Source organism: Aquarana catesbeiana, linkage group LG04 (genome assembly GCF_042186555.1).
Source record: "Aquarana catesbeiana isolate 2022-GZ linkage group LG04, ASM4218655v1, whole genome shotgun sequence".
Lineage (NCBI taxonomy): Eukaryota > Metazoa > Chordata > Amphibia > Anura > Ranidae > Aquarana > Aquarana catesbeiana.
In genome coordinates, this window is record NC_133327.1 from 306,542,862 (window position 1) to 306,565,814 (window position 22,953).

General features: G+C 40.3%; 1 protein-coding gene across 3 annotated transcripts in view; it reads left to right on the forward strand.

Moving 5' to 3' along the window:
* SMAP1 (small ArfGAP 1) overlaps positions 1 to 22,953 on the forward strand; it is a 457,172-nt gene that overhangs the window by 343,224 nt on the left and 90,995 nt on the right. For all 3 annotated transcript variants that reach the window (XM_073626752.1, XM_073626755.1, XM_073626753.1), the window contains one exon: positions 21,840 to 21,967. In XM_073626752.1, the coding sequence (XP_073482853.1) occupies positions 21,840 to 21,967 (128 nt within the window). The remainder of the gene's footprint in view (positions 1 to 21,839; positions 21,968 to 22,953) is intronic.

Below are 22,953 nucleotides of genomic sequence, written 5' to 3' on the forward strand. Positions count from 1 at the left end.
AAGTTATAATAAGGATTATAAGTAAACTTTGCATCTTTAATGGAGTCTCTTTATATATAATAGCTTAGAACACATTCACGGTTCTGCGTAGCCATGGGCAAGGGCAGCACCAATCAGACACCCATACTACATGTTTCCAAGTGAATATCACATTCTAATGTATAAAGCCATTGTTGCTAATCTACACCGTTTGTGCATATTTGTTGGGGGAATGTTGTACCATGCAGAAAGGGCAGAAAGGCTTTAAGCCTTTCTGCCCATGTTAGGAGGAGAGTCACAAAACATAGCTTGCCTAGGAGGACATTAAGTATCCAGCCATATATACAACTAGGGGGTTTTACATGCTAGTATGTTTAACCACAGATCGCTTTAGGAAAAACTGGAGCAAACCCACAGCTAGGAAAACATCTGACACTCATTGTGATTGTTGCATGTACTGTGCTCATTAAACTAAGGCCGTATGCCCATGGGCATTTTTACAGCTGCGTTTAGGAGCTTTTTTTTACAGCTTAAAAATGCCTCTCCATGTTATTCAATGGCCTCATACCCACACAGGCATTTTTGAGCTGTAAGTGGCATAGGCATTTTTAAGCTCCAAAAAAAAACCCAGGACCAGCGCGTTCTGAGGCTCCAGAGCTAGAGCTGTAAAAACACCAGACGGAAAAAGCTGTTAAACGCAGCTTAACGTATACAGAGCGTTAAGCCTCATCAGGTGTTTTTCTGCCTCTATTCAAAATCAATAGTTCCCTATGGGAGCCCATTGATTTGAATAGAAGGCGCACCAGAAGTCGGATCGTGATGATCCGACTTGCGGTGCAACCTGTGTGCTGAGGATCTTGAAGAGGAACCCCTGCCAAAATGAAGAAAAAATTGTCATGGGGTTCCCCCCAGGACGATACCAGACTCTCATCTGAGCACGCAGCCTGGCAGGTCAGGAAAGGGGGAGTGAGTGAGCGCCACTCCTCCTCCTGGACCATACCAGGCCACATGCCATCAACATGGGGTGGGTGCTTTGGGGCAGGGGGGCCCTGCATCCCCCACCCCAAAGCACCTTGTGCCCATGTTGGTGAGGACAAGGGCCTCTTCGCGACAACTCTAGCCATTGGTTTTTGGGGTCTGCGGACGGGGGCTTATCGGAATCTGGAAGCCTCCTTTAACAAGGCGGCCCCCACACTATGTGAGTATGGGGTACATTGTACCCCTACCCAGTCACCTAAAAAAAAGTGTCAAAAACGAACACAGTACACAGGTTTTTAAAGTATTTTATTAAGGCAGCTCCGGCGTCTCTTCCAATTTTTTCCCCCCTGTCTGGCTCTTCTCCCTCTTCTGCCGGTCCTTCTCCCCTCTGCTGGTCCTTCTCCCCCTGTGCTGTCAGAGGAGAGAAGACAGATCGTGTGTTCCTACAAAGTAGGGACAGCGATCTATCATCTCTCTTAGTTAGTCCCATCCCCACACAGTTAGAACACAGTGGGGGAACACACAGGTAACCCCTTGATTGCCCCCTAGTGTTAACCCCCTCTCTGCCAGTGACATTTATACAGCAATCGGTGCATTTTTATAGCACTGATCGCTCTGTAAATGTCAAGATCAGTCGATCCGAATGTCGCAATGTTGCAATACCGCTAAAAATTGCAGCTCACCGCCATTACTAGTAAAAAAATAAATAAAAACGCCATTAAAAATGCCATAAATCTTTCCCATAGTTTGTAGGCGCTATAACTTTTGCGCAAACCAATAAATATACGCTTACCACTTCTTTTTTTTTTTACCAAAAATATGTAGAAGAAAACATATTGGCCTAAATTGATGAAGAAATTCGTTTTTTTTTTTTTTTTTTAAATTGGGGGATGTTTATTATAGCAAAAAGTGAAAAAAAATTGTTGTTTTTCAAAATTGTTGCTCTTTTTTTGTTTATAGCGCATAAAAATAAAAACCACAGAGGTGATCAAATACCACCAAAAGAAAGCTCTATTTGTGGGGAAAAAAGGACGCAAATTTTTGTTTGGGTACATTACATGACAGCGCAATTGTCAGTTAAAGTGACACAGTGCCAAATTGTAAAAAATGCACTGGTCAGGAAGGCTGTAAAATCTTCTGGGGATGAAGTGGTTAATGCACCAAAGGAGAGTTCCATGTTTGAAGGAGAGGTGGTCATTAAGGATGAGCTCCGGCGTGTTCGCACACTCCACGTGCCGAGCCTGCCAGGAAGTCAGCGCTGCGCTAATCACAGGCAGTGAGACATTTTCCCGATGTGCGGCTGCAGAGATCGGGAAATGTCTCACTGCCTGTGATTAGCGCAGCGCTGTGCCGACGACTTGCCGGGCTCGGCACGTGGAGTGTGCGAACACGCCGGAGCTCATCCTTAGTGGTCATATGACTTTGACAAGCCATGTGACTGGGCTCTTTCCTACCCCCCCCCCCCAACTCTCATGTGGAATGGTAGAGCTCTGCTGGCTTTGTGACTAAGCAGATTTTAGAAACACGGTGTAATTGAACCCTTCACATCACCTGCACCAAAGCCACACAATACTAAGATAATAGCACTGAAAAACTCATCTGCAGAGCAGATTAGGTCTTGAATGGCACAGTTTTGCCTGCTGCATTGCCTCATTACCTATTTTAAAGTGACACTAAATACACTGTTTAATTTCCATTAACCCCTTCATTCTTTCTCTTTTTCATATTGATAAACAGCTGACTTGTGACCCAGTTCATCTGCAGGGAAACGTCTGTGGTCCTCTGCTGCCAGTCATATGTTCACAAAAAAGGAAAAAAATAGTCTTTGAAATACAAAGAAAAAAAAAAACAGTGAGTATAGAAAAGTACGCCCTCCTCAAAATCACATTTTGTTGCTTTGAAGCCTGAAATTAAGACGATTTTTGTTTTATCAAGCCATATTTACCATATTTGCAGCCTTTAACATCGAAGTGAAAGACATAAAAGCATGATTTAAAAAATAGAATAAAAATTACAACCTTTTGTCTGTTGGAGTATGTCTCTGCTAACTTTGCACATCTAGACTTTGCGATATTTGCCCACTCTTCTTTGCAGAACTGCTCAAGTGCAGATAATTTTAATGGTGACCGTTTTTAGTTTGCAGTCTTCAAGTCATTCCACAGATTTTCAATGGGGTTTAAGTCTTGGCTCTGACTAGGCCATGCAAGGGCATTAACTTTTTTTCTTCAACCACTGTGTGGTCATTTTTGCTATGTGCTTTGGGTCATGTGGGAAGGCAAATCTTCTTCCCATTGACAACTTTCTAGCAAAGGGCAGCAGATTTTCCTCAAGAATTTTGCTCCATCCATTTCTCCTTCTATCCCGACAAATGCTCCAGTCCCTGCTGCATAGAAATTCCCCTTTAACACTATATTACCACCTCAATGCTTTACTGTAGGAATGGTGTTATTTGGATGGTGATCTGTGTTGGATTTCCACCAGACATATCGTTTGGTGTTGAGGCCAAATAATTCAATTTTAGTCTCATCTGACCATAGCACCTTTTTCCATGTGGCCTCAGAATATTCAAGGTGCATTTTGGCAAAACTCAGTCGTTACTGCATGTGGTCTTTCTTGAGGAGTGGCTTTTTTCTTGCAACCCTCCCATACAAGTTACATTTGTGGAGAATTTGTGACCTTATTGTCACATGCACACAATGACCACTCTTTGTCATAAATTCCTGCAACTGCTTCAGATTTGCTGTAGGCCTCTTGGTAGCCTCCCTGACCAGCTTCCGCCTGGCTCTTTCATCTAGTATGGAGCGACGTCCTGATCCAGGGAGGGTCTGTGTTGCACCAAATACCTTCCACTTCCTAATAGACTTCACCGTGCTTCTAGGCATTGATAAAATCTTTAAAAAAAAGTTGGTATTGCCTGCCACCCATAGTTGATTGTTTTAGTTGCACTACCAGGGACTGAAATGCTCCAGTAAAGCTCTTTTCATTCTGAGCTGATCAAAATGACCACAGCTGATCACACCTGAAAGTCAAATGGGTTTGTGTGCCATTGAGAAGGTGATTAGCTACACCCTATCGAGTTTACAAGTCATTTTTAGGAGGAGGGTGATCCTTTTTACAACTCAGTGATTCTGTTTTTGATTTTTTTTTTTCTGACATGTTGGTGTTCTATCTTTCACTTGGCTCTTATAAGTTGCACTGAGTAAATACAGCTAGATAAAACAGTCTTAAATGTCTGTCTTAATTTCAGGCTTCAAAGCAACCAAATGTGATTATTTTTAAGGGGAGTGATTGTTTTCTATACCCACTGTAATGTATACAATAAATGTTTTAAATAGTCATGCAAATATGTATTTGAACTCAAATCTTTATAATTATTGTGAAAAAACATGGTAGGCGCTATCTAGGCAGAGGTTCTGCCAATCAGAGCCTGTTTCATGCCCATTCAACCTGTGTTTATTGTTTGTATGTTCTTAACCTCTTCACGTTCAGTTTAGTGTGTATTGCTAGAGATCAGCACTAAGGATGAGCCGAACACCCCCCGGTTTGCACAAAGTTGTCACTAAATGATATATTGCTCAAACATGCCATGGGAATATGTGCCATTACACCCCAAAATACATTCTTTTGCTTCTCCTGAGTATGGGGATACCACATGTGTGTGAGACTTTTTGGGAGCCTAGCCGCGTACGGGACCCCGAAAACCAAGCACCGCCTTCAGGCTTTCTAAGGGCGTAAATTTTTGATTTCATTCTTCACTGCCTATCAGTTTTGGAGGCCATGGAATGCCCAGGTGGCACAAACCCCCCCTAAATGACCCTATTTTGGAAAGTAGACACCCCAAGCTATTTGCTGAGAGGTATAGTGAGTATTTTGCAGACCTCACTTTTTGTCACAAAGTTTTGAAACTTTGGGCAGTGAAGAGTGAAATCAAAAATTTACGCCCTTAGAAATCCTGAAGGCGGTGATTGGTTTTCGGAGCCCCGTACGCGGCTAGGCTCCCAAAAAGTCCCACACATGTGGTATCCCCGTACTCAGGAGAAGCAGCTAAATGTATTTTGGGGTTCAATTCCACATATGCCCATGGCCTGTGTGAGCAATATATCATTTAGTGACAACTTTGTGCAAAAAAAAAAAAAAAAAATTTGTCACTTTCCCGCAACTTGTGTCAAAATATAAAATATTCCATGGACTAAACATGCCTCTCAGCAAATAGCTTGGGGTGTCTACTTTCCAAAATGGGGTCATTGGGGGTGGGGGGGGTTGTGCCATCTGGGCATTTTATGGCCTTCAAAACTGTGATAGGTAGTGAGGAGTGAAATCAAAAATTTACGCCCTTAGAAATCCTGAAGGCGGTGATTGGTTTTCGGGGCCCCGTACACGGCTAGACTCCCAAAAAGTCCCACACACGTGGTATCCCCGTACTCAGGAAAAGCAGCTGAATGTATTTTGGGGTCCAAATTCACATATGCCCATGGCCTGTGTGAGCAATATATCATTTAGTGACAACTTTTTGTAAATTTTTTTTTTTTTTGTCATTATTCAATCACTTGGGACAAAAAAATTAATATTCAGTGGGCTCAACATGCCTCTCAGCAATTTCCTTGGGGTGTCTACTTTCCAAAATGGGGTCATTTGGGGGGGGGTTTGTACTGCCCTGCCATTTTAGCACCTTAAGAAATGACATAGGCATTCCAGAAAATGTACCCTAGTTTGTAGGCGCTATAACTTTTGCGCAAACCAATAAATATACACTTATTGATATTTTTGTTTTTTACCAAAGACATGTGGCCGAATACATTTTGGCCTAAATGTATGACTAAAATTGAGTTTATTGGATTTTTTTTATAACAAAAAGTAGAAAATATCATTTTTTTCAAAAATTTTCGGTCTTTTTCCGTTTATAGCGCAAAAAATAAAAACGGCAGAGGTGATTAAATACCATCAAAAGAAAGCTCTATTTGTGGGAAGAAAAGGACGCAAATTTCGTTTGGGTACAGCATTGCATGACCGCGCAATTAGCAGTTAAAGCGACGCAGTGCCAAATTGTAAAAAGTCCTCTAGTCAGGAAGGGGATAAATCCTTCCGGGGCTGAAGTGGTTAAAACTGATCGTGGCTGTAATGAATTGTCTGGTTTCTGCAATATAGATAAAACTCATTGAAAAAACTGGGCCCCCCCAGTCCATTACCGGGCCCTTTGGGTCTGGTATGAATATTAAGGGGAACCCCAGAACCAAAAATTAAAAATTGCGTGTGGGTCCCCCCAAAATCCATACCAGGCCCTTCAGGTCTGGTATGGAAATTAAGGGGAACCCTGCGCCACATTTTAAAAAAGACGTAGGAGCCCCCCCCCCCAAATCCATACCAGACCCTTATCTGAGCACGCAACCTGGCAGGCCGCAGGAAAAGAGGGGGGGACGAGAGAGCCCCCCCCTAAACCGTACCAGGTCACATGCCCTCAACGTGGGGAGGGTGCTTTGGGGTCTGACCCCAAAGCACGTTTTCACCATGTTGATAGGGACAAGGGCCTCATCCCCACAACCCATGCCCGGTGGTGGGTTATGCGGGCGGGGGGCTTATTGGAATCTGGAAGCCCACTTTAACAAGGGGACCCCCAGATCACTTCCCCCCTATGTGAATTGGTAACAGGGTGTTTGTACCATTGTATCCCTACCATTTCCCCAAAAAAATGTCAAAAATGATAAAAAAAAATACAAGAGACAGCTTGGAACAAGTCCTTTATTAAAAGATAAAAAAACAAAAATGTCCAGCGATGTCTATTCATCTTCGATCATACCATTTTTGACACTTTTTTTTTTGTGAAATGGTAGGGGTACGATATACCCCGTTATCAATTCACATGGGGGGGGCAGGATCTGGGGGTCCCCTTGTTAAAGGGGCTTCCAGATTCCGATCAGCTCCTCGCTCGCATACCCCCACAACCACTGGGCAAGGGTTGTGGGGATGAGGCCCTTGTCAGACCCCAAAGCACCCTCCCCATGTTGAGGGCATGTGGCCTGGTACGGTTCAGAAGGGGAGGGCGTGCTCTCTTCCCCCCTCTTTTTCTGCAGCCTGCCAGGTTGCGTGCTCGGATAAGGGTCTGGTATGCATTTTTTTTTTTGGCGCAGGGTTCCCCTTAAAATCCATACCTGATTTTGGAAGGACCCCTATGCCATTTATTTTTTTAATTTGGCGCAGGGTCCCCCTTAATTTCCATACCAGACCTGAAGGACCTGGTATGGATTTTGGGGGGACCCCCACGCAATTTTTTTAAAAAAAATTTTTGGTTCAGATTCTAGCTATATTGCCGGGACCCGACAATTCATTACAGCCGCGATCAGGTTTGAATGACAATTTTTCCTTTAGAAATGTCATTTTGCTGCAGTACTGTTCTAAACACGAGGAAAATGCGCCACTTTACAGGCATGCTATAGACACCCCCCAGGCATATTTAAAGTTTAAAGGAATATTTTCATTTTTATTGTTTCACTTTAAGCATTAAGAAAATCACTGCTCCCGAAAAAACGTCTGTTTTTAAACAGAAAATTTTGCATTGATACATGTCCCCTGGGGCAGGACCCAGGTCACCAAACACTTTTTATGACAATAACTTGCATATAAGCCTTTAAAATTAGCAGTTCGATTGTCCATGTTAATGTCCCATAGACTTGAACGGTGTTACGGCGGCTTTTGAAGTTGTTCACCCGAACGTCCAAACAACCAAAGTTCGGCCCATCCCTAATCAGCACAGGGCCAATCAGCACAGGGCCAATCAGCACTGTCCAGACATGTCCAGAGAGAGATTAAGAAGAGAATGAAAACTCCTCCTACAACCTTTACTAGGAACTGATAGAAGTCACAAGGCTGCTATATAGTGCTGATGAGAAAATATATTAGTTTATATTTACTTAAATTGCATTACCATGTTCTGTTTACTGTGGGAGACCAGATATAGTGAATGCAGGGTCCTGGGTTTAGTAACACTTTAAGCATTTCTCTAAGATTTCCAAACGTTTTATATACTCCTGGAGTAAAACAATTCTAATATGTTGTTATTTATGGTATTAAGGTTTGAACAAACTCACAGATACAGATTCAACCGCTCTGGATGGTCTGAAGAGGCCTGTAATGCATAGTGCTCTGGACGGTGGTCTGAGGAGGCTTGTAATGCTGTACAGTGGTCTGAAGAGGCCTGAAATGCACAGTGCTCTGGACGGTGGTCTGAGGAGGCTTGTAATGCTGTACGGTGCTCTGGACAGTGGTCTGAGGAGGCCTGTAATGATGCACAGTGCTCTGGTGGTGGTGTACTTGCAGTTTTACTGCATGTTACTTCTGTTATAGCGGCAATCCCATAGACCAGTGGTTCTCAACCCTGTCCCCAAGTACCCCTAACAGGCCATGTTTGCAAGTTTTCCTTTATCTTGCACAAGTGCTTTAAATCAGAGTCAATGGCTTGGTATTTTGGACAGCTATTTTATCTAAGAGAAATTCCCGAAACATGGCTTGTTGGGGGTACTTGAGGACAACTATTAGGTTGCACATTTTTGTAGGGTTTTCTGAAAGTGCACCAAAGATGCAGCATGCAGGACTTTTGATGCGCTTTCAAAGAATGTGCAACCTAATAGTAGTCTATGGGACTGTGACTATAACCAGGGGTAACATGCAGGGAAACTGCAAGTACACCACAACTGAGGTCAAACCACAGCATACCAGTGTGAACTCAAAAGGTTGTTCACACTTGCAGCAGGCACTGTCACTCCATTGAAAAGTGATCCATGCTCAGGTTCCACTTTTCAGAGGCATTTGACAGACAGTAAGGAGGTGATATCACATTTACTCACTGCCTGTTTTAACCTCCTAAATGCCAATCTCTCAAGGCAATGGCATGGTGAGCCCACCTAAATACACATAGAACCAAGTACTATTATAAAAAAAAAAAAAAGCTCTATGCTTGCAGTTAAGTAAAGGTTCTGCTGGGGGACAACTTAAGAAAGAGAAGGAGGGAGAGAGATGGCAGGAAGGGATTGACAGAGAAGTGGGAGAGTCAGTGCTGAACTGCTCACTCAGTAGTACCTGGAGGCTCAGTCAGCGGCTTCATATTTTGGCTGCTTGGTTGAAACTTTCCTACCCACACATCCTCTTCACATACATAGTGCACAGATGGGCTGCATGGAGGGAGGGGCCGGCACAGGGAGAGAGAGCTAATCTAACCTGTCCCATTCATGTGGGGGGGTGGGAATGTGCTGTCCAGACGCTCGGGTGAGAACGGAAAGCAGACAAAAGTGAGAGGTGCAGCCACCATCCTTATTGCTAACTGCTAAGCATGGAGCATCATGGAAACCGGAAATTCACAAGGGTAAACGTCCCTCCTTCACATTTTTGTTTAGTTTTCCTTCGTTAACAAAAACGGAATTGATTTTGTCATAGTTTTTGTCAGTGGATGAAAACCGTGTACTTTTTCATTTCGTTTTCCTCATTGTAAAAAGGCCGCTGACAAAAATTTTGCCAAAAATGTTTTCGTTGATAAAATTAACACTTGCTGAGGGCATGCTCCCAGCATGGTAGTTACCGGAAAGCTCCCGATGCATACTAGCGATCGGAAGCTTTCCAATCATGTGACAGCCAATCTAAGCAGTCATATGACCCAACTGCCCTCCTCACGGCAGTTAAAACCCTTAAAGGGCCAGGAGGTGGCCAGCGGGAAGGGGTTAAAATTACAGGAAGATAATTCCTTTATCAATCAACATGTAACTTCCAGCCCCCATTGTGTTTAGTTCACATGTAGAAAGAGCAAAGGAGTGGGCTGTCATTTACCACACTGTTTATATGCCCACATATGTGACTTTATAGTCACATGGGCTACACAGGTAAAAAATAAGAGGAAATGCATAGCATAGATGGGAACTGATACTGAAGCATACTCAATTGCTGTGGAAACAGCTGGTCTAATCTCAAGTATGTAATACAGCATATACTGACAGATTTTAATGATGTGGGTTTAATGACACTTTAAGGTGATGATGGCAAGAGCAACTTGTGTGCACCTAATCTAACCAAGCTCAAGTAATCAATTGTAACTGATAATTGGACTTTCTCTGCAAAACACGGTGCAGTTGGCCAGTGAAGACTTTTCTGTTGCCAGAAATTTTCATACAAATGAGTAAAATATGTGACTATCACTTGAAGTCAAGAACAGGTCATATATTGCATTATTCCTTTCCAGCAATAAGGTTTCATGATGCAGTTTATCTGCAAATGTGGACAAAAGATGTTGGTATCCTTTCATTGAAAAAAAAAAATAATCCCTCACTATTTTCTCTTAAGTAATTTGAGACTGACCACACTAATAAGCATCCATCATCTTCATATATAATTAAAAAACTGACTATGCAAGGATTCTGACTGTACTGTATGCAGAAAATACAGTGCCTTGAAAAAGTATTCATGCCCCTTGAAATTTTCCACATTTTTCATGTTACAACCAAAAAGGTAAATGTATTTTATTGGGATTTTATGTGATAGACCAACACAAAATGGCGCATATTTTTGAAATGAAAGCAAAATGATAAATGGTTTTCCAAATTTTTTACAAATGAATATCTAAAAAGCGTGGCGTGCATTTGAATTCAGCCCAATACTGTGTCAATACTTTGTAGAACCACCTTTCGCTGCAATTAGTCTTCTTATGTATGGCTTGCAGCTTTTAGAGTGACATTTTTGCCTATTCTTCTTTGCAAAATGGCTCAAGCTCTCTCAGAGCGTCTGTGAACAGCAATCTTCAAGTCTTGCCACAGATTCTCATTTGGATTTAGGTCTGGACTTTGACTAGGCCATTCTTACACACGAATATGCTTTGATCTAAACCATTCCATTGTAACTCTGGCTGTATGTTTAGGGGGGTTGTCCTGTTGGAAGGTGAATCTCTGCCACACATAGCGTTTTTTTTCTTTTAGGCCAAAAAGTTCAATTTTGGTCTTATCTGACCAGAGCACATTTCTACATGTCTGCTGTGCACCCCCCATGGCTTCTTGCAAACTGCAAACAGGACTTCTTATGGCTTTCTTCTTGCCACTCTTCCATAAAGGCCAGTTTTGTGGAATGCACAACTAATAGTTGTCCTGTAGACAGATTCTCCCATCTGTGGATCTCTGCAGCTCGTTCAGAGTTACCATGGGCCTCTTGGCTGCTTCTCTGATTAATGCTCTTCTTGTCCGGCCTGTCAATTTAGGTGGACAGCCATGTCTTGGTAGGTTTGCAGTTGTGCCATACTCTTTCCATTTTCGAATTGAACAGTGCTCCGTGAGAAGTTCAAAGCTTGGGATTTTTTTTATAACCTAACCCTGCTTTAAACCTCTCCACAATTTTATTACTGACCTGTCTGGTGTGTTCTTTGGCCTTCATGTTGCTGTTTGTTCACTAAGGTTCTCTAACAAATCTTTGAGGGCTTCATCAGAACAGCTGTATTTATACTGAGATTAAATTACACACTGGTGAACTCTATTTACTAATTAAGGTGACTTCTGAAGGTAATTGGTTCCACTAGATTTTAGCTAGGGGTATCAGAGTAAAGGGGGCTGGATACAAATGCACGCTACAATTTTCAGATATTTGTAAAATATTTTGAAAACTATATCATTTCCCTTCCACTCCACAATTATGTGACACTTTGTGTTGGTTTATCACATAAAATCCCAATAAAACACATTTACGATTTTGGTTGTAATGTGACAAAATGTGGAAAATTTCAATGGGTGTGAATACTTTTTCAAAGCACTGCAAGTTGCTTGTGGCGATTTGTGCCATTTTAGAGTCCTTATTGTGTTGAAGCCTTGAAGAAAGGGGAAGGTTTTTGAGTTCCTGAAATGCGCTCTGTGTTGTAGTTTGTGAATCAATACTATTATTAAGGGATTTTGGATTTTGCACGCATGAGTCTTCAAATCTGGTGCCTCTCTTGGAAGGACTGTCCATTGTTGTCAAGCGCTGCCTTACCAGAGCCATTGTGCCTTCTTATATTCTGTTCAATCTTCTGATAACTTGGATCTAGCACTCCACCTCCTACTTGTGCTGGATGGTCCTATCAGACACTAATGTACCTTGACCTTGGAGTTCAGGTTGTATCTCTTTTGTAAGTCAGTCTTGGCTCTTTCTCTAACATTTGCTCTATCCGCCTGTTTAATCTGTTTAATTTTCCACTTGGGACCACATCCATAGAAGCTGGCTAGTCTTATGTTTCTTATAGCCTTTACATTTGACAATGTGTTCTATAATTTTCTTTATGATTCCCTTAAGCCAGTGTTTTTTAATCTTTTTCAGTCAAGACATTTGAAATTATGCACAATCTTGAGGCACCCATTCTAAAATGTAAAAAAATGAATCTAATAATTGTACATATTGCAGCAGCATCCACACACATAGAACACTAGTATTCTGTGGTTTCTCATCTCCCTTAGTTTCTCTCCCCTGAGGTGACCCCAGTGCTGACAAAGAAGGGCAGGAGAGGGGCAAACCAAGGATGCTGTGCAGGTGCCCCCGACCTCCTCCTTATCAATCAATGATATCATTCATTTATTAAGATGCCAGTGGCTGGCCTGCACTGTGCATGTATAAACATGTGGCTTTGTGTAACAAAGGCAGGCTTGATCCACTTTCTGGCTTGCAGGTAAGTTGTGGCAATTTTTAGAAATTTTGCAAAGGCACCCCTAAAAATCCAAGAAGTCACCCTAATTAAAAAAGGCTGTCTTAGACAACTCTCTCTTTTTTTTTTTTTTCCAGGTCTATGTCTAGTGCAGTGCGTATGATGATACCAAACAGCAGAGTGACTACTTTATCAATTTAAATAGGTTGACTGATTACAAGATTGAATACCTGTGATACTAATTACAAGAAACAGTTTTAAATGTCACCATGTTCCATTTATTTAGAATTGTTTATAGGGGTAGCAGCAAATCTGCCTAGGGCATTTTAGAATATATTTGTAGAATAAGCAGTCATTTATTTTTTCACACTTTCTTTATTTTGACATACCAAAGGCATACAGGTACACATGAAAAAAAAAATTGCTTTTATTTGCACCACTTTTCAGATAGAATGAACCATTTCAAGCTGTACGGTTCCAAAAGTTTTTTTTTTTTTAACGTCCTTTAACAGACCAAGCTGTCAAGTAATAGTTTCAGTTAGAGGTTTGAGACAAACCATTTAGGAAATAAAGCCATATGTTTAACTTGTTCACAAAGCAGTTGCATTCAAGGCATGCCGTGAATGCGAACTGTTGGTTAATTGTGCTCTCATCTAAACTCGCACCATCAAATGCCTGGTGCATTAACTAATCACATTTGCAGCACCATGGTGACTGCAGATCAAACAAAGGCTAAGAGAGCAGCTTTGTTGGCTGGGAGGGTTTAGTTCTGTATTAACACAGACAGGGGTGCTTACAATGGCCTGCTTTTATTAATTTTTCCTAAAATGAAAAAAAGATGCATTGACTGCTTAGCACATCGTTTAGGAGTGCCAAAGTATTTTTTCTGCTAAAATGCCACTGCTCTTGAATGCCCTGGCTATGGGGATTTTTTTCTGCCTCTAAATGTCTGTGTGTGCATGGACGCATAGGCTAACATGCAGTGGTGTTTAGAGGCAGAAAAAAAAAACCAAATGCCCCTAGGAGCAGCAAAAAAAAGTACAGTGTGCGTGAGCCTTATACGCATAAAGAATGTTGAATTAAGTATGCAATTCCATTTTTGTTGAGAAAAAAAATCCCCTCTGTAATTTTTGCAAGGATTTTAACCAACTTTGTTGCAGTTTTCATACCTTTTTCAGTCCAGTAGACATAGGATATTTGTTTTACGTTGTCCTTTCCAGACTTGGGAGGGTCTGTGTTTTAGACCACCCCAGCAAATCTCAGTGTTCTCAGTGTCTGCATCTCATCAGTAAAAAAAAAAAAAAAAAAAAAGACATAAAATGTTACTTGTATCTTAGTGCAGACTTCTGAGAATCGATAAGCCAATTGCACAAGCAGGAAGTTACATTTCTAAGGGTCATTCCCAACAATGTACAGAGTACCTCCAGGTTGCCATGTTGCCTTCTTTTTTTTTTTTTTTTTGAAAATTACAATGACTTCAGATTGACAACTTTAAAGTACAAAATGGCTTGTGTAGCATTTTTATATGCTATATTTTTTTCAGTGAAAGTGAAGTTTTCATTTAAATTTGGTAATGTTGTAAAAAGACCTTTTTAAAGGATAAATTCACCTTTAGTAACATGTTACGCTCATATTGAGGGTGTAACATGTTACGCTCATATTGAGGGTGTAACATGTTACGCTCATATTGAGGGTGTAACATGTTACGCTCATATTGAGGGTGTAACATGTTACTAACTGAGCAGCCCCTGCACCCCCTGAGTCCCCGTTGTGACAGCGGGCCGGGGTCTTCTCCCCACACCCGATATCACAATTTAAAAAAACAAAAAGCGTGGCTGTGTGGGGGGCTCCTCCCACCCGGCCACATCACTCATTCACAGAGTTCTGTGAATGGGAGAACTACAACTATCTTCATCCATTGTGGTTGACAGCTTGTAGTTCTCAATGAACTATCAGGGCACCAATAAGCACTCTTGGTAGTTCATTGACCCTTCCTGTCATTCATTAACTGCCTGCCTATACAAGCACTCTGAAGGAGCCTGAGATTGCACCTTTGATCTGCTAACTACATTTGCAATGCTTTACAGGCTCTTTATAAAACAAAAATAAAACATGGACATGGTTTAACCTAATAAGTTTTAGTCTGCTTTACTCAGGACACAATCCCACCAGAAGATTTGTCTGATGTATGATTTATCAGATTTTTTTTTATTTTACATTTCGAGGAAGCTATTTTAGCTCCCTGCTAGAAAGGCTACTTGCATCTTCTTGCAGAAAAAAAAAAAATCCTTAGTTTTACCAGTGTTAATTGACAAATAAGGGTAAAGCCCTTTTACTACCACTCCATATTAAGAGCAACAAGTCAATAGCTCATGCCGAATACCAGTAAACCATTTTATCATTTAAATGGGGCTTCGTTGTTGACATACAGTAGCATGTTCAGCTTAAAGTGATACCAAAGTCTAGTTATTTTTCTTTAAAAATAACAAACATGTTATACTTACCTGCTCTGTGTAATGGTTTTGCACAGAGCAGCCCAGATCCTTCTCTTCTCGGATCCCTCTTTGGTGCTCCTGGCCCCTCCTTTCTGTCGAGTGACCCCACAGTAAGCAGCTTGCTATGGGGGGCACCCGAGCTGAAGCTCCCTGTATCTATTCAGACACAGAGCCACAGTTCAGCCCAGCCCCCTTTATCTCTTGATTGGCTTACTGACTTTGACAGCAGCAGGAGTCCCGGATGGCTGAGGCACTCGTACACATCGCTGGATAGAGATGGGGCTCGGTAGCTACTACACGCAGTTTTTATCTTAATGCAAAGAATGCATTAAGATAAAAAAAAAACTTCTGCCTTTACAACCACTTTAACTATACTTCATTACATGTTCCAGTATAAAATACTTCTTGGAGACATTAGTCTTTGCCTTCTTTCAGGTATCAAGTGGCTCAAACACAAACTTTATACCAATGCCGTAGGCTCACTGTGTATTGTGGATTTTCTTTTAACACTAAAATTAGACACTTCACTTATGCGGTTATGTTTCCAGGCAGACTGCTCCTCATCTATAAAATATGAATGTTTTTGTGTTAGAAAAAAAAAAAAGTTTTGCTAAAGAAACATATGAATGATTTCTTTAGTTCACTGGTTTTATAAATAGTCTGATCAATTTTCCTATCGCATACGTTCCTGGTAGAAATGGCTCATAAAATGGTGGGTGCTGCAGCGATTACCAGTTAGGTCCTGGAAGCATCAAACAAGCGTACATATTCGCCAGCACACCATGGATCAGCAGTTATTCATCCAAAAAAGTTTTAATGAAGAAAGGTCACATCACAAAGGAAGGTGATATGACTTCATTAAAACTTTTTTGGACGAATAACTGCTGATCCATGGTGTGCTGGCAAATATGTACGCTGGTTCTATAAATAAACTCTATTCTTGTAGTAGGACATATTAAAGGGGACCTCAGTGCAAATTGCCAAATCATTTATATGTACTTATTAAAAGATTTGTTACATTGTATAACTAGTATTATGATTTACACATCTCTGTCAAACTACACCATCAGGCAGGTAAAATACATATTTACTAATTGGTGGATCTTTCTGTGTGACTGCTCATCTTCCAGCCTACTCATTAGACAGTGAACTGGTATCCTCCCCTCTGCCCAATTTTTGTAGAGAGGTCACCTAGAAAGTAGTAAAGCAGCATCAATAAGTAGTAGTGTGATCTTTATGGCTGTGGATCATGACAGAAATGTGTAAAGCGCAGGATTGACTGTAGTTTAACTTTGTATTCAGGTATTTGCCTCAAATTCTATTGTAGGAGGTTAGCTCTGAGAGCCAATCGGGAGGTGGTGACATGAAGCAAAAGCATAGTTATGTGTGTTTGCTCCTTTAATGCCCAAGAACAATTTGTATTAGGGCCTAGACCTGGCTTTATTGTTCAGCTCCAAGGAATTATGCAGAGCTGTCTTGGGGATTGCCTGGGAAGTCTGCATCACTTGGTTAAACAGAATTGTAAATCCTTTTTTAGGTATATTTGTTGTTTACCATATTTCCAATTCGTGTTCTGCTGTTATGAAAGCCTGTGCAAAGTCAAATACTCAGACTGCCTTTACTGAGCTCCCCTAAAAATGCTAGTCGCTTGCTTTTTTATTAATCTGGTGGCTTCAGTACTTTCGGAGTTGGAAAGTTTATGCAAATCAGGAGGTCTGGCTCCACTTACCAACTTGTTCTTGGACAGTAACTCAAGGTAGTGATGACGGGCAGATGGGCAACTACCATTTTCAGCTTCTGTATGTATAAAAAGGAGTAATTTATGCACATACTGTTCGCCTAAGCTTAAAGTGTTACTGAACCTACAATCATAAAAACATACAGTATATACAGACTGCATATAAAGCATGCTTGTTATACTCACCTAAGGGGGTTAATCCTCTGCATTGTGTAAAAAGGCTGTTTGATCCTGTCTTTTCTGATCTGCCCCTTCTTCCACTGTATCCAATCCATTTTCTGATAGAGTCTAGAGGACAAGCTGCTCATGCTCAGTTTGGTGTGTATTGCTAGAGCGTTTTTTTTTTTTTTTTGGGAGAGTGCATGTGATCAGCACAGGTCCAATCAGTACTGTCCAGACAGAGGGTCAGGGGCCCTGCATCCTCATAGGACAGCCAGAGTAGAATTAAAACTTCTCCTACAAGCTTTAACCAGACACTGATAGAAATCACAAGACTGCTATATACTGCTGATGAGAAAAAGTATTTAGCAGTTTATGTTTCCTAAAACGATTGCGTTTCAATGTTCTATATACTGTGGGATACCAGATATCATGCGTCCTGGGTTTAGTAACACTTTAACATTGCAGATATGAGTTACTTTTACCTGCTTGTAACCCAATTCACGTGGCATTCTAAAGCCTAAGCTATGTGGGTAACTTTTTAGTCTTATGGCCCGCTTTCCTTTAAATTGGCAGCACATAATTGCACCCATTGACTTTTATAATGATCCCTGACCACTGAAGTTAAATGCAATTACCTGTGATTAACTGTGCACTGTTGAGGTGTTGTAAACACTATAGAGAAGATTGCATGTAATTAGTTGCAGCAATACACTTTCAGGCCTCAGTAACTTTTAGTAATGCATGATTAAAAATGGTTTGTGTATTTTAGCCATACTGTTGCCATCCTCTGAAAAAACTAGTGCATTCTGCAGCTTTATTGCATTCTCTATAAACTGAAGTTGAAGGTTTCCTGGGAAAGGACATGGTTTATAGCTGTGATCAGAGCACACTAAAAGCCTCCAATCCATTTTCCCAAACCTGGATAAATTCCTGAAGAAAAATTCACTGCAGTTATGACAAGCATCTGCTTTAATGGTATAGTGGGCATTTTGTACACATGGGATAACCAACTTAAGGAATATTTTGCAAATCAAAATGTCCATTCAGTTTGATGATAAGAATATTTCCAGCAGTAGGTAGCTTCATTCCCAGCTTTGATTGCTTTTGATTTATATGTAAATATTCAACTGCAGCTTGGTTTTAAATTGCTGAAAATGAATTGAAAATTATTAAATCAAGGGGGCTAAATCTGAATAGCATACTTTGTTTATATCTCTTTTGGGTTTTCATTGTAGTCACAGAAATGTGTTTTACAGTTTCATTTGCTAAAACAAAATGAGTCCTCTGAAAGGAAGAGCCACAACGCTTTAGTTCCTGCCATTACTATAGCAACATTTATTGTTTGCTGAATAGATCTGCTCTGCTCATTTCATTTGTTGTCCCCTCTGTGCATTCATTTATGAAGTGAGACAGTGCATTGTAACTAGCAGGAAACTTGATTGGCTCAAAACTAGAATGTCAACAATAAAGGTGACAGATGGCTAAGCATTGTAATGCAATAAACATCTTTCTATTTTTGTACGTTCTTATATTGTAATGGTCAAATAAATACATCTAATTTATGTGCAGTAACCCATCTTATTCAGTTTTTCATCAAAGTGAGCATTTGACAGTTACAAAAACCACCATCATTAATTATATATTTTTAATTGCTTTTAATGCAACATTCTCAAATCCATCTTTGTATGTTTTTTTTTTTTTTTTTTTACCAAATGGCAAGAATCCAACCCAGCACAAAATGTAGCACTTTGACAAAACCAAAATTTTTTGCGGTGCTACCAGTCTAATATGTTGGGCACTAGGAGCTTAAGGGGGAAAGATCTGCAGTTTTGAGTAGTGGTAGCATTCTGCTAGCTATGCAGTGGGCACATTTGTCAATCATAAGACTGACTAACCAGAATTGTGAATGTTATAATCCATATTTAAACAAATTTTGACAGTTTAATGCTGCCTCTGTAAGACCATGTACAATATATATTATATTGTAACGTAAATGATGTTTTAGTATATTCATCCTGTTCCTCCCATTTTTTTTTTTTAATAGCAGATATGGTTAATTTTAAATATTGCAAGTTCTTGTTTCTTTTTCTTTTTTTTTCTGTTTCATTTTTTGCAGTGGTATAGTGTTGAGTTTTTCTGTATACCAACACGACACCTTGATTTTGGCATCTGCCTTACATGTGTGGCCCCATGTGATATCATATGTAGGGACAGTCAGTTATAAATTACACTGGGGCAGGGATTGTTTGGATTAGAAAAGTAATTTGTAAAATGCTGCTGAGAAATGTTGGTGAAAAGTCCAAGTGTGGGTTATTATGTGATAGATATTAAAGTGGATGGAAAGGCAGTTTTTTTTATCTTAATGCATTCTATGCATTAAGATAAAAAGCCTTCTGTGCGCAGCAGCGCCCCTCTAATATTTACCTAAGCCCCATCTCTATCCAGCGATGTCAAAGAGTGCCTCGGCCATCTGGGACTCTCCTTCGTGATTGGCTGAAACACAGCAGCGGGGTCATTGGCTCCCACTGCTGTCAATCAAACTCGGCCAATCAGGAGAGAGGGGGGTGTGGCCGAACAACAGCTCCATGTCTGAATGGATACACGGCGCTGCAGTTTGGCTTGGGTGTCCCCATAGCAAGTTGCTTGCTGTGGGGGAACTCAACAGGAGTGGAGGGGCCAGGAGCTCCAGCCAGAGACCCGAGAAGAAGAGGCTCTGGGCTGCCCTGTGCAAAAACACTACACAATGCAGGTAAGTATGACATGTTTATTTTTATTTTTTTTTCTATTAAAATAACAGACTTTACAATCACTTTAAATATAAAATTTTCTTTGGATGAAGCATACTGTTATTTGTATTTCTAGAATAAATATTTAGTACAGGTTTCACCTTGTAGATTTTACTGTTACAATTTTTGCATTGCATTGACTAGCTGACGTTTTTTCACTCAGAACAGTAAAAATGTAGAAAAGAGTACATTTGCATCAATAAATTTATGGTAATTCACCATAATCATCCACAATGAAATATTTGAACTGTCTATGTAATTTCTGGCTAGTAACTCCAATGCTTCATTTTTAATTAGAAAAAATATATTACTAATACAGTAGTTAAAAAAATATATATTTGTGTACATCTACCCTACTTATCCTTACCATATTAGTAATTGACAATCAATCATTTCTGATTATTCCTTGATTCTTACATTAAGCTTCCTTTTTTGCTTGAAATTGCATTGTGCAAATGTCAAAATTAGTCTTGAAAGAGCATAAAATATCCAGTTTCATTAATGGATAAAGAGCACTTATTCCTTGCAGTTTATTTATTCACGCATTGACATTTGATTCTGTTTCGATTTCAATGCTTACTATATGAAACGCTTGGCGCTAAAATAAATGGCTACAAATCCCAGCAGCAATGTAGTTTGTAAACTACTCATTTCTCCCTAGCTACTTATATACCTAAAAGTTTGTGTACTGCTGTTTAAAAAAAAAAAAAAAAAAAGGTACTTTGAGTTTCATCAGCATCTTTAGCTGTAAAAGGGTTATCACCCATGCACTTTTAAGTTAATGTCCAATACACATGATTATAAGTAAAATGACCAGTGTATTGTACTTAATATTTTATCACAAGGCTGTGAGTAAATTTTCTGCCTGGAAGATCCTTCTAGCTAGCAAAGGGCACAGTATATATGTATGTTACATTGCTGCCAACAGAGATGATGCATAACCCATGAATAATATAGTGTGCTCTGTGCATGCTACTGAGCTCTTGTAGATGGGTTTGATCAGGAAACTCATTGCAAAGTAATCGGAGGCCTGCAGTTAAATACAGAGTGGATGAAGATTGGAAAGGTTAACTGTTACTTTTTAACCACTTACAGACTGGAAGATTTGGCTGCTTAATGACCAGGCCATTTTTTGCAATACGGCACTGCGTCGCTTTAACTGACATTTGCGCGGTCGTGCAACGCTGTACCCAAACAAAATTGACATCCTTTTTTTCCCCTCACAAATGGAGCTTTCTTTTGGTGGTATTTGATAACCACTGCAGTTTTTTTATTTTTTGCGCTATAAACTAAAGAAGTGACAATTTTGAAAAAAAAAGCTATATTTTTTACTTCTTGCTGTAGTAATCATCTCCAAATGTTTTTAAAAATCCAATTTCTTCACTGGCAGGGCAGGGGTTAACACTAGGGGGCGATCAAGAGGTTAAATGTGTTCCCTCGTTTGTGTTTCTAACTGGGGGGGATGGAACTGACTAGAGGAGGAGACATATCATTGTTCCTAGCTAGTAGAAGTAGACTACCTGTCTCTCTCTCCTCACAGAACAGGGATTTGTTGTTCTCACATACACACACACACACACACCCACACCCTGTTCTGACTCTCGTGCCCACGATCACACGTGGCTGGCAGTCATTGCATATCGGCACCCCCGCCGTGCAGTGGTCGTGTGCGCCTGCTATAGGCATTTAAAGGGCCGATGTTCAGCTACGACGGTTTGCGGAAACATGCCGACCTGCCGCGGTATAATGACAGCGGCTGGTCGGCAAGTGGTTAGACCTAATGGCATGATGGACAAAATCAAGAGCATGTAGGAACAGTTATGAGCAGGTTATAATAGCAAGTATAGAGGGTTAATTGTTGGTGTTGTGGGAGACTATGCAAATTCTTTCTATGTTTTTTTTTTTCGATGGCATAGATATTTAATATTAGATATTTGTGAATATTATAAAAATGATAAAATCCCAGTTTCTCATGTATTTTCTGATTTAATTTTTTTTTATATATTTCATTGTCAGTGTCGTCATTCTTGTGAATTTTTATAAATTGTTCATACTTTTGTGTTTTCCAGACACACCTGCTGAAGCACCAGTTGCAAATGGAAGCACTTCTACTGCAAGCACATTAAACGACGACCTGGATATATTTGGTCCAATGATCTCTAACCCTCTGCCTGTATCCTCTGCACCTCCAACACAGGTAGTTTTAAAGCTATATTCTGGCATGTTGTTTTTTTTTTTTCTATTGTGTAATCATAAGCACAATGAGATAAATGACAGATAAAAGTAAAATATGTAATGACTTTTAAATACTGAAGGAAATATACAAACGATATACAAATATGACATCGGAATCATGCGCATATTCATATTTTAGTATTTATATGCTTTTATATAGTGGGGTTAATGCATGGATTTTTTAAGTATCTGGGTGCACAAATTATTTTCAGAAAGTGGCTTTGAAAGAATGTTAAAGCTTTTTAGAAATGAAGGTGGCTATACAGATAATGATATGACTGTTTAATTCAACAATTGGTTCAATGAAAGAAGCATATCTTTTATACGCAATAACACATTTGAATGGTTGTAAACCTCAGACATGAAATATGAACACAGAATATCCCTCTATAGTGTGTACTTGTCTCAGTTAAGAGCATGAAGTGTAATTTCTGCATGCAGTTTTGTTCCTCTCCTATTAACGAATAACTTCTGACAAACTTTCAAGAGGAAAAAAGGTGACAGGAAAGATCTCTAGCCTCAGCTCTGTCCCTGCATGAAGGGGAATGTGTCCCTCCCCTCCAATCAGCTCTCAGAGCTATCCTCACTAAGCTCTGCAGAGTGTAACTTCAGCTCTCTGCCCCCTTTTTTCTGAACACTCAGAAAAACTTGAAAATTGTGTGCTCTAAATGGATGGAGAGAAGATTGCAGATAAACAAGTACAAATTATGTAGGAGGATTTGTTTACTCTGTGTATCACCTAGGGTCAGTTACTTCACTGGGTATATGTAAGGGTTTGCAACCACTTTAAAGCGGAGTTCCACCCAAAAGTGAAACTTCCACTTTAAGCACTCCTCGCCCCCTTACATGACACATTTGGCATGTCTTTTTTTGGGGGGGAGAATGGGTGCTTAGTTTTGAGTTGGACTTCCTGTCCCACTACCTGCTTCCGAGTACAGTCTGCCTAGG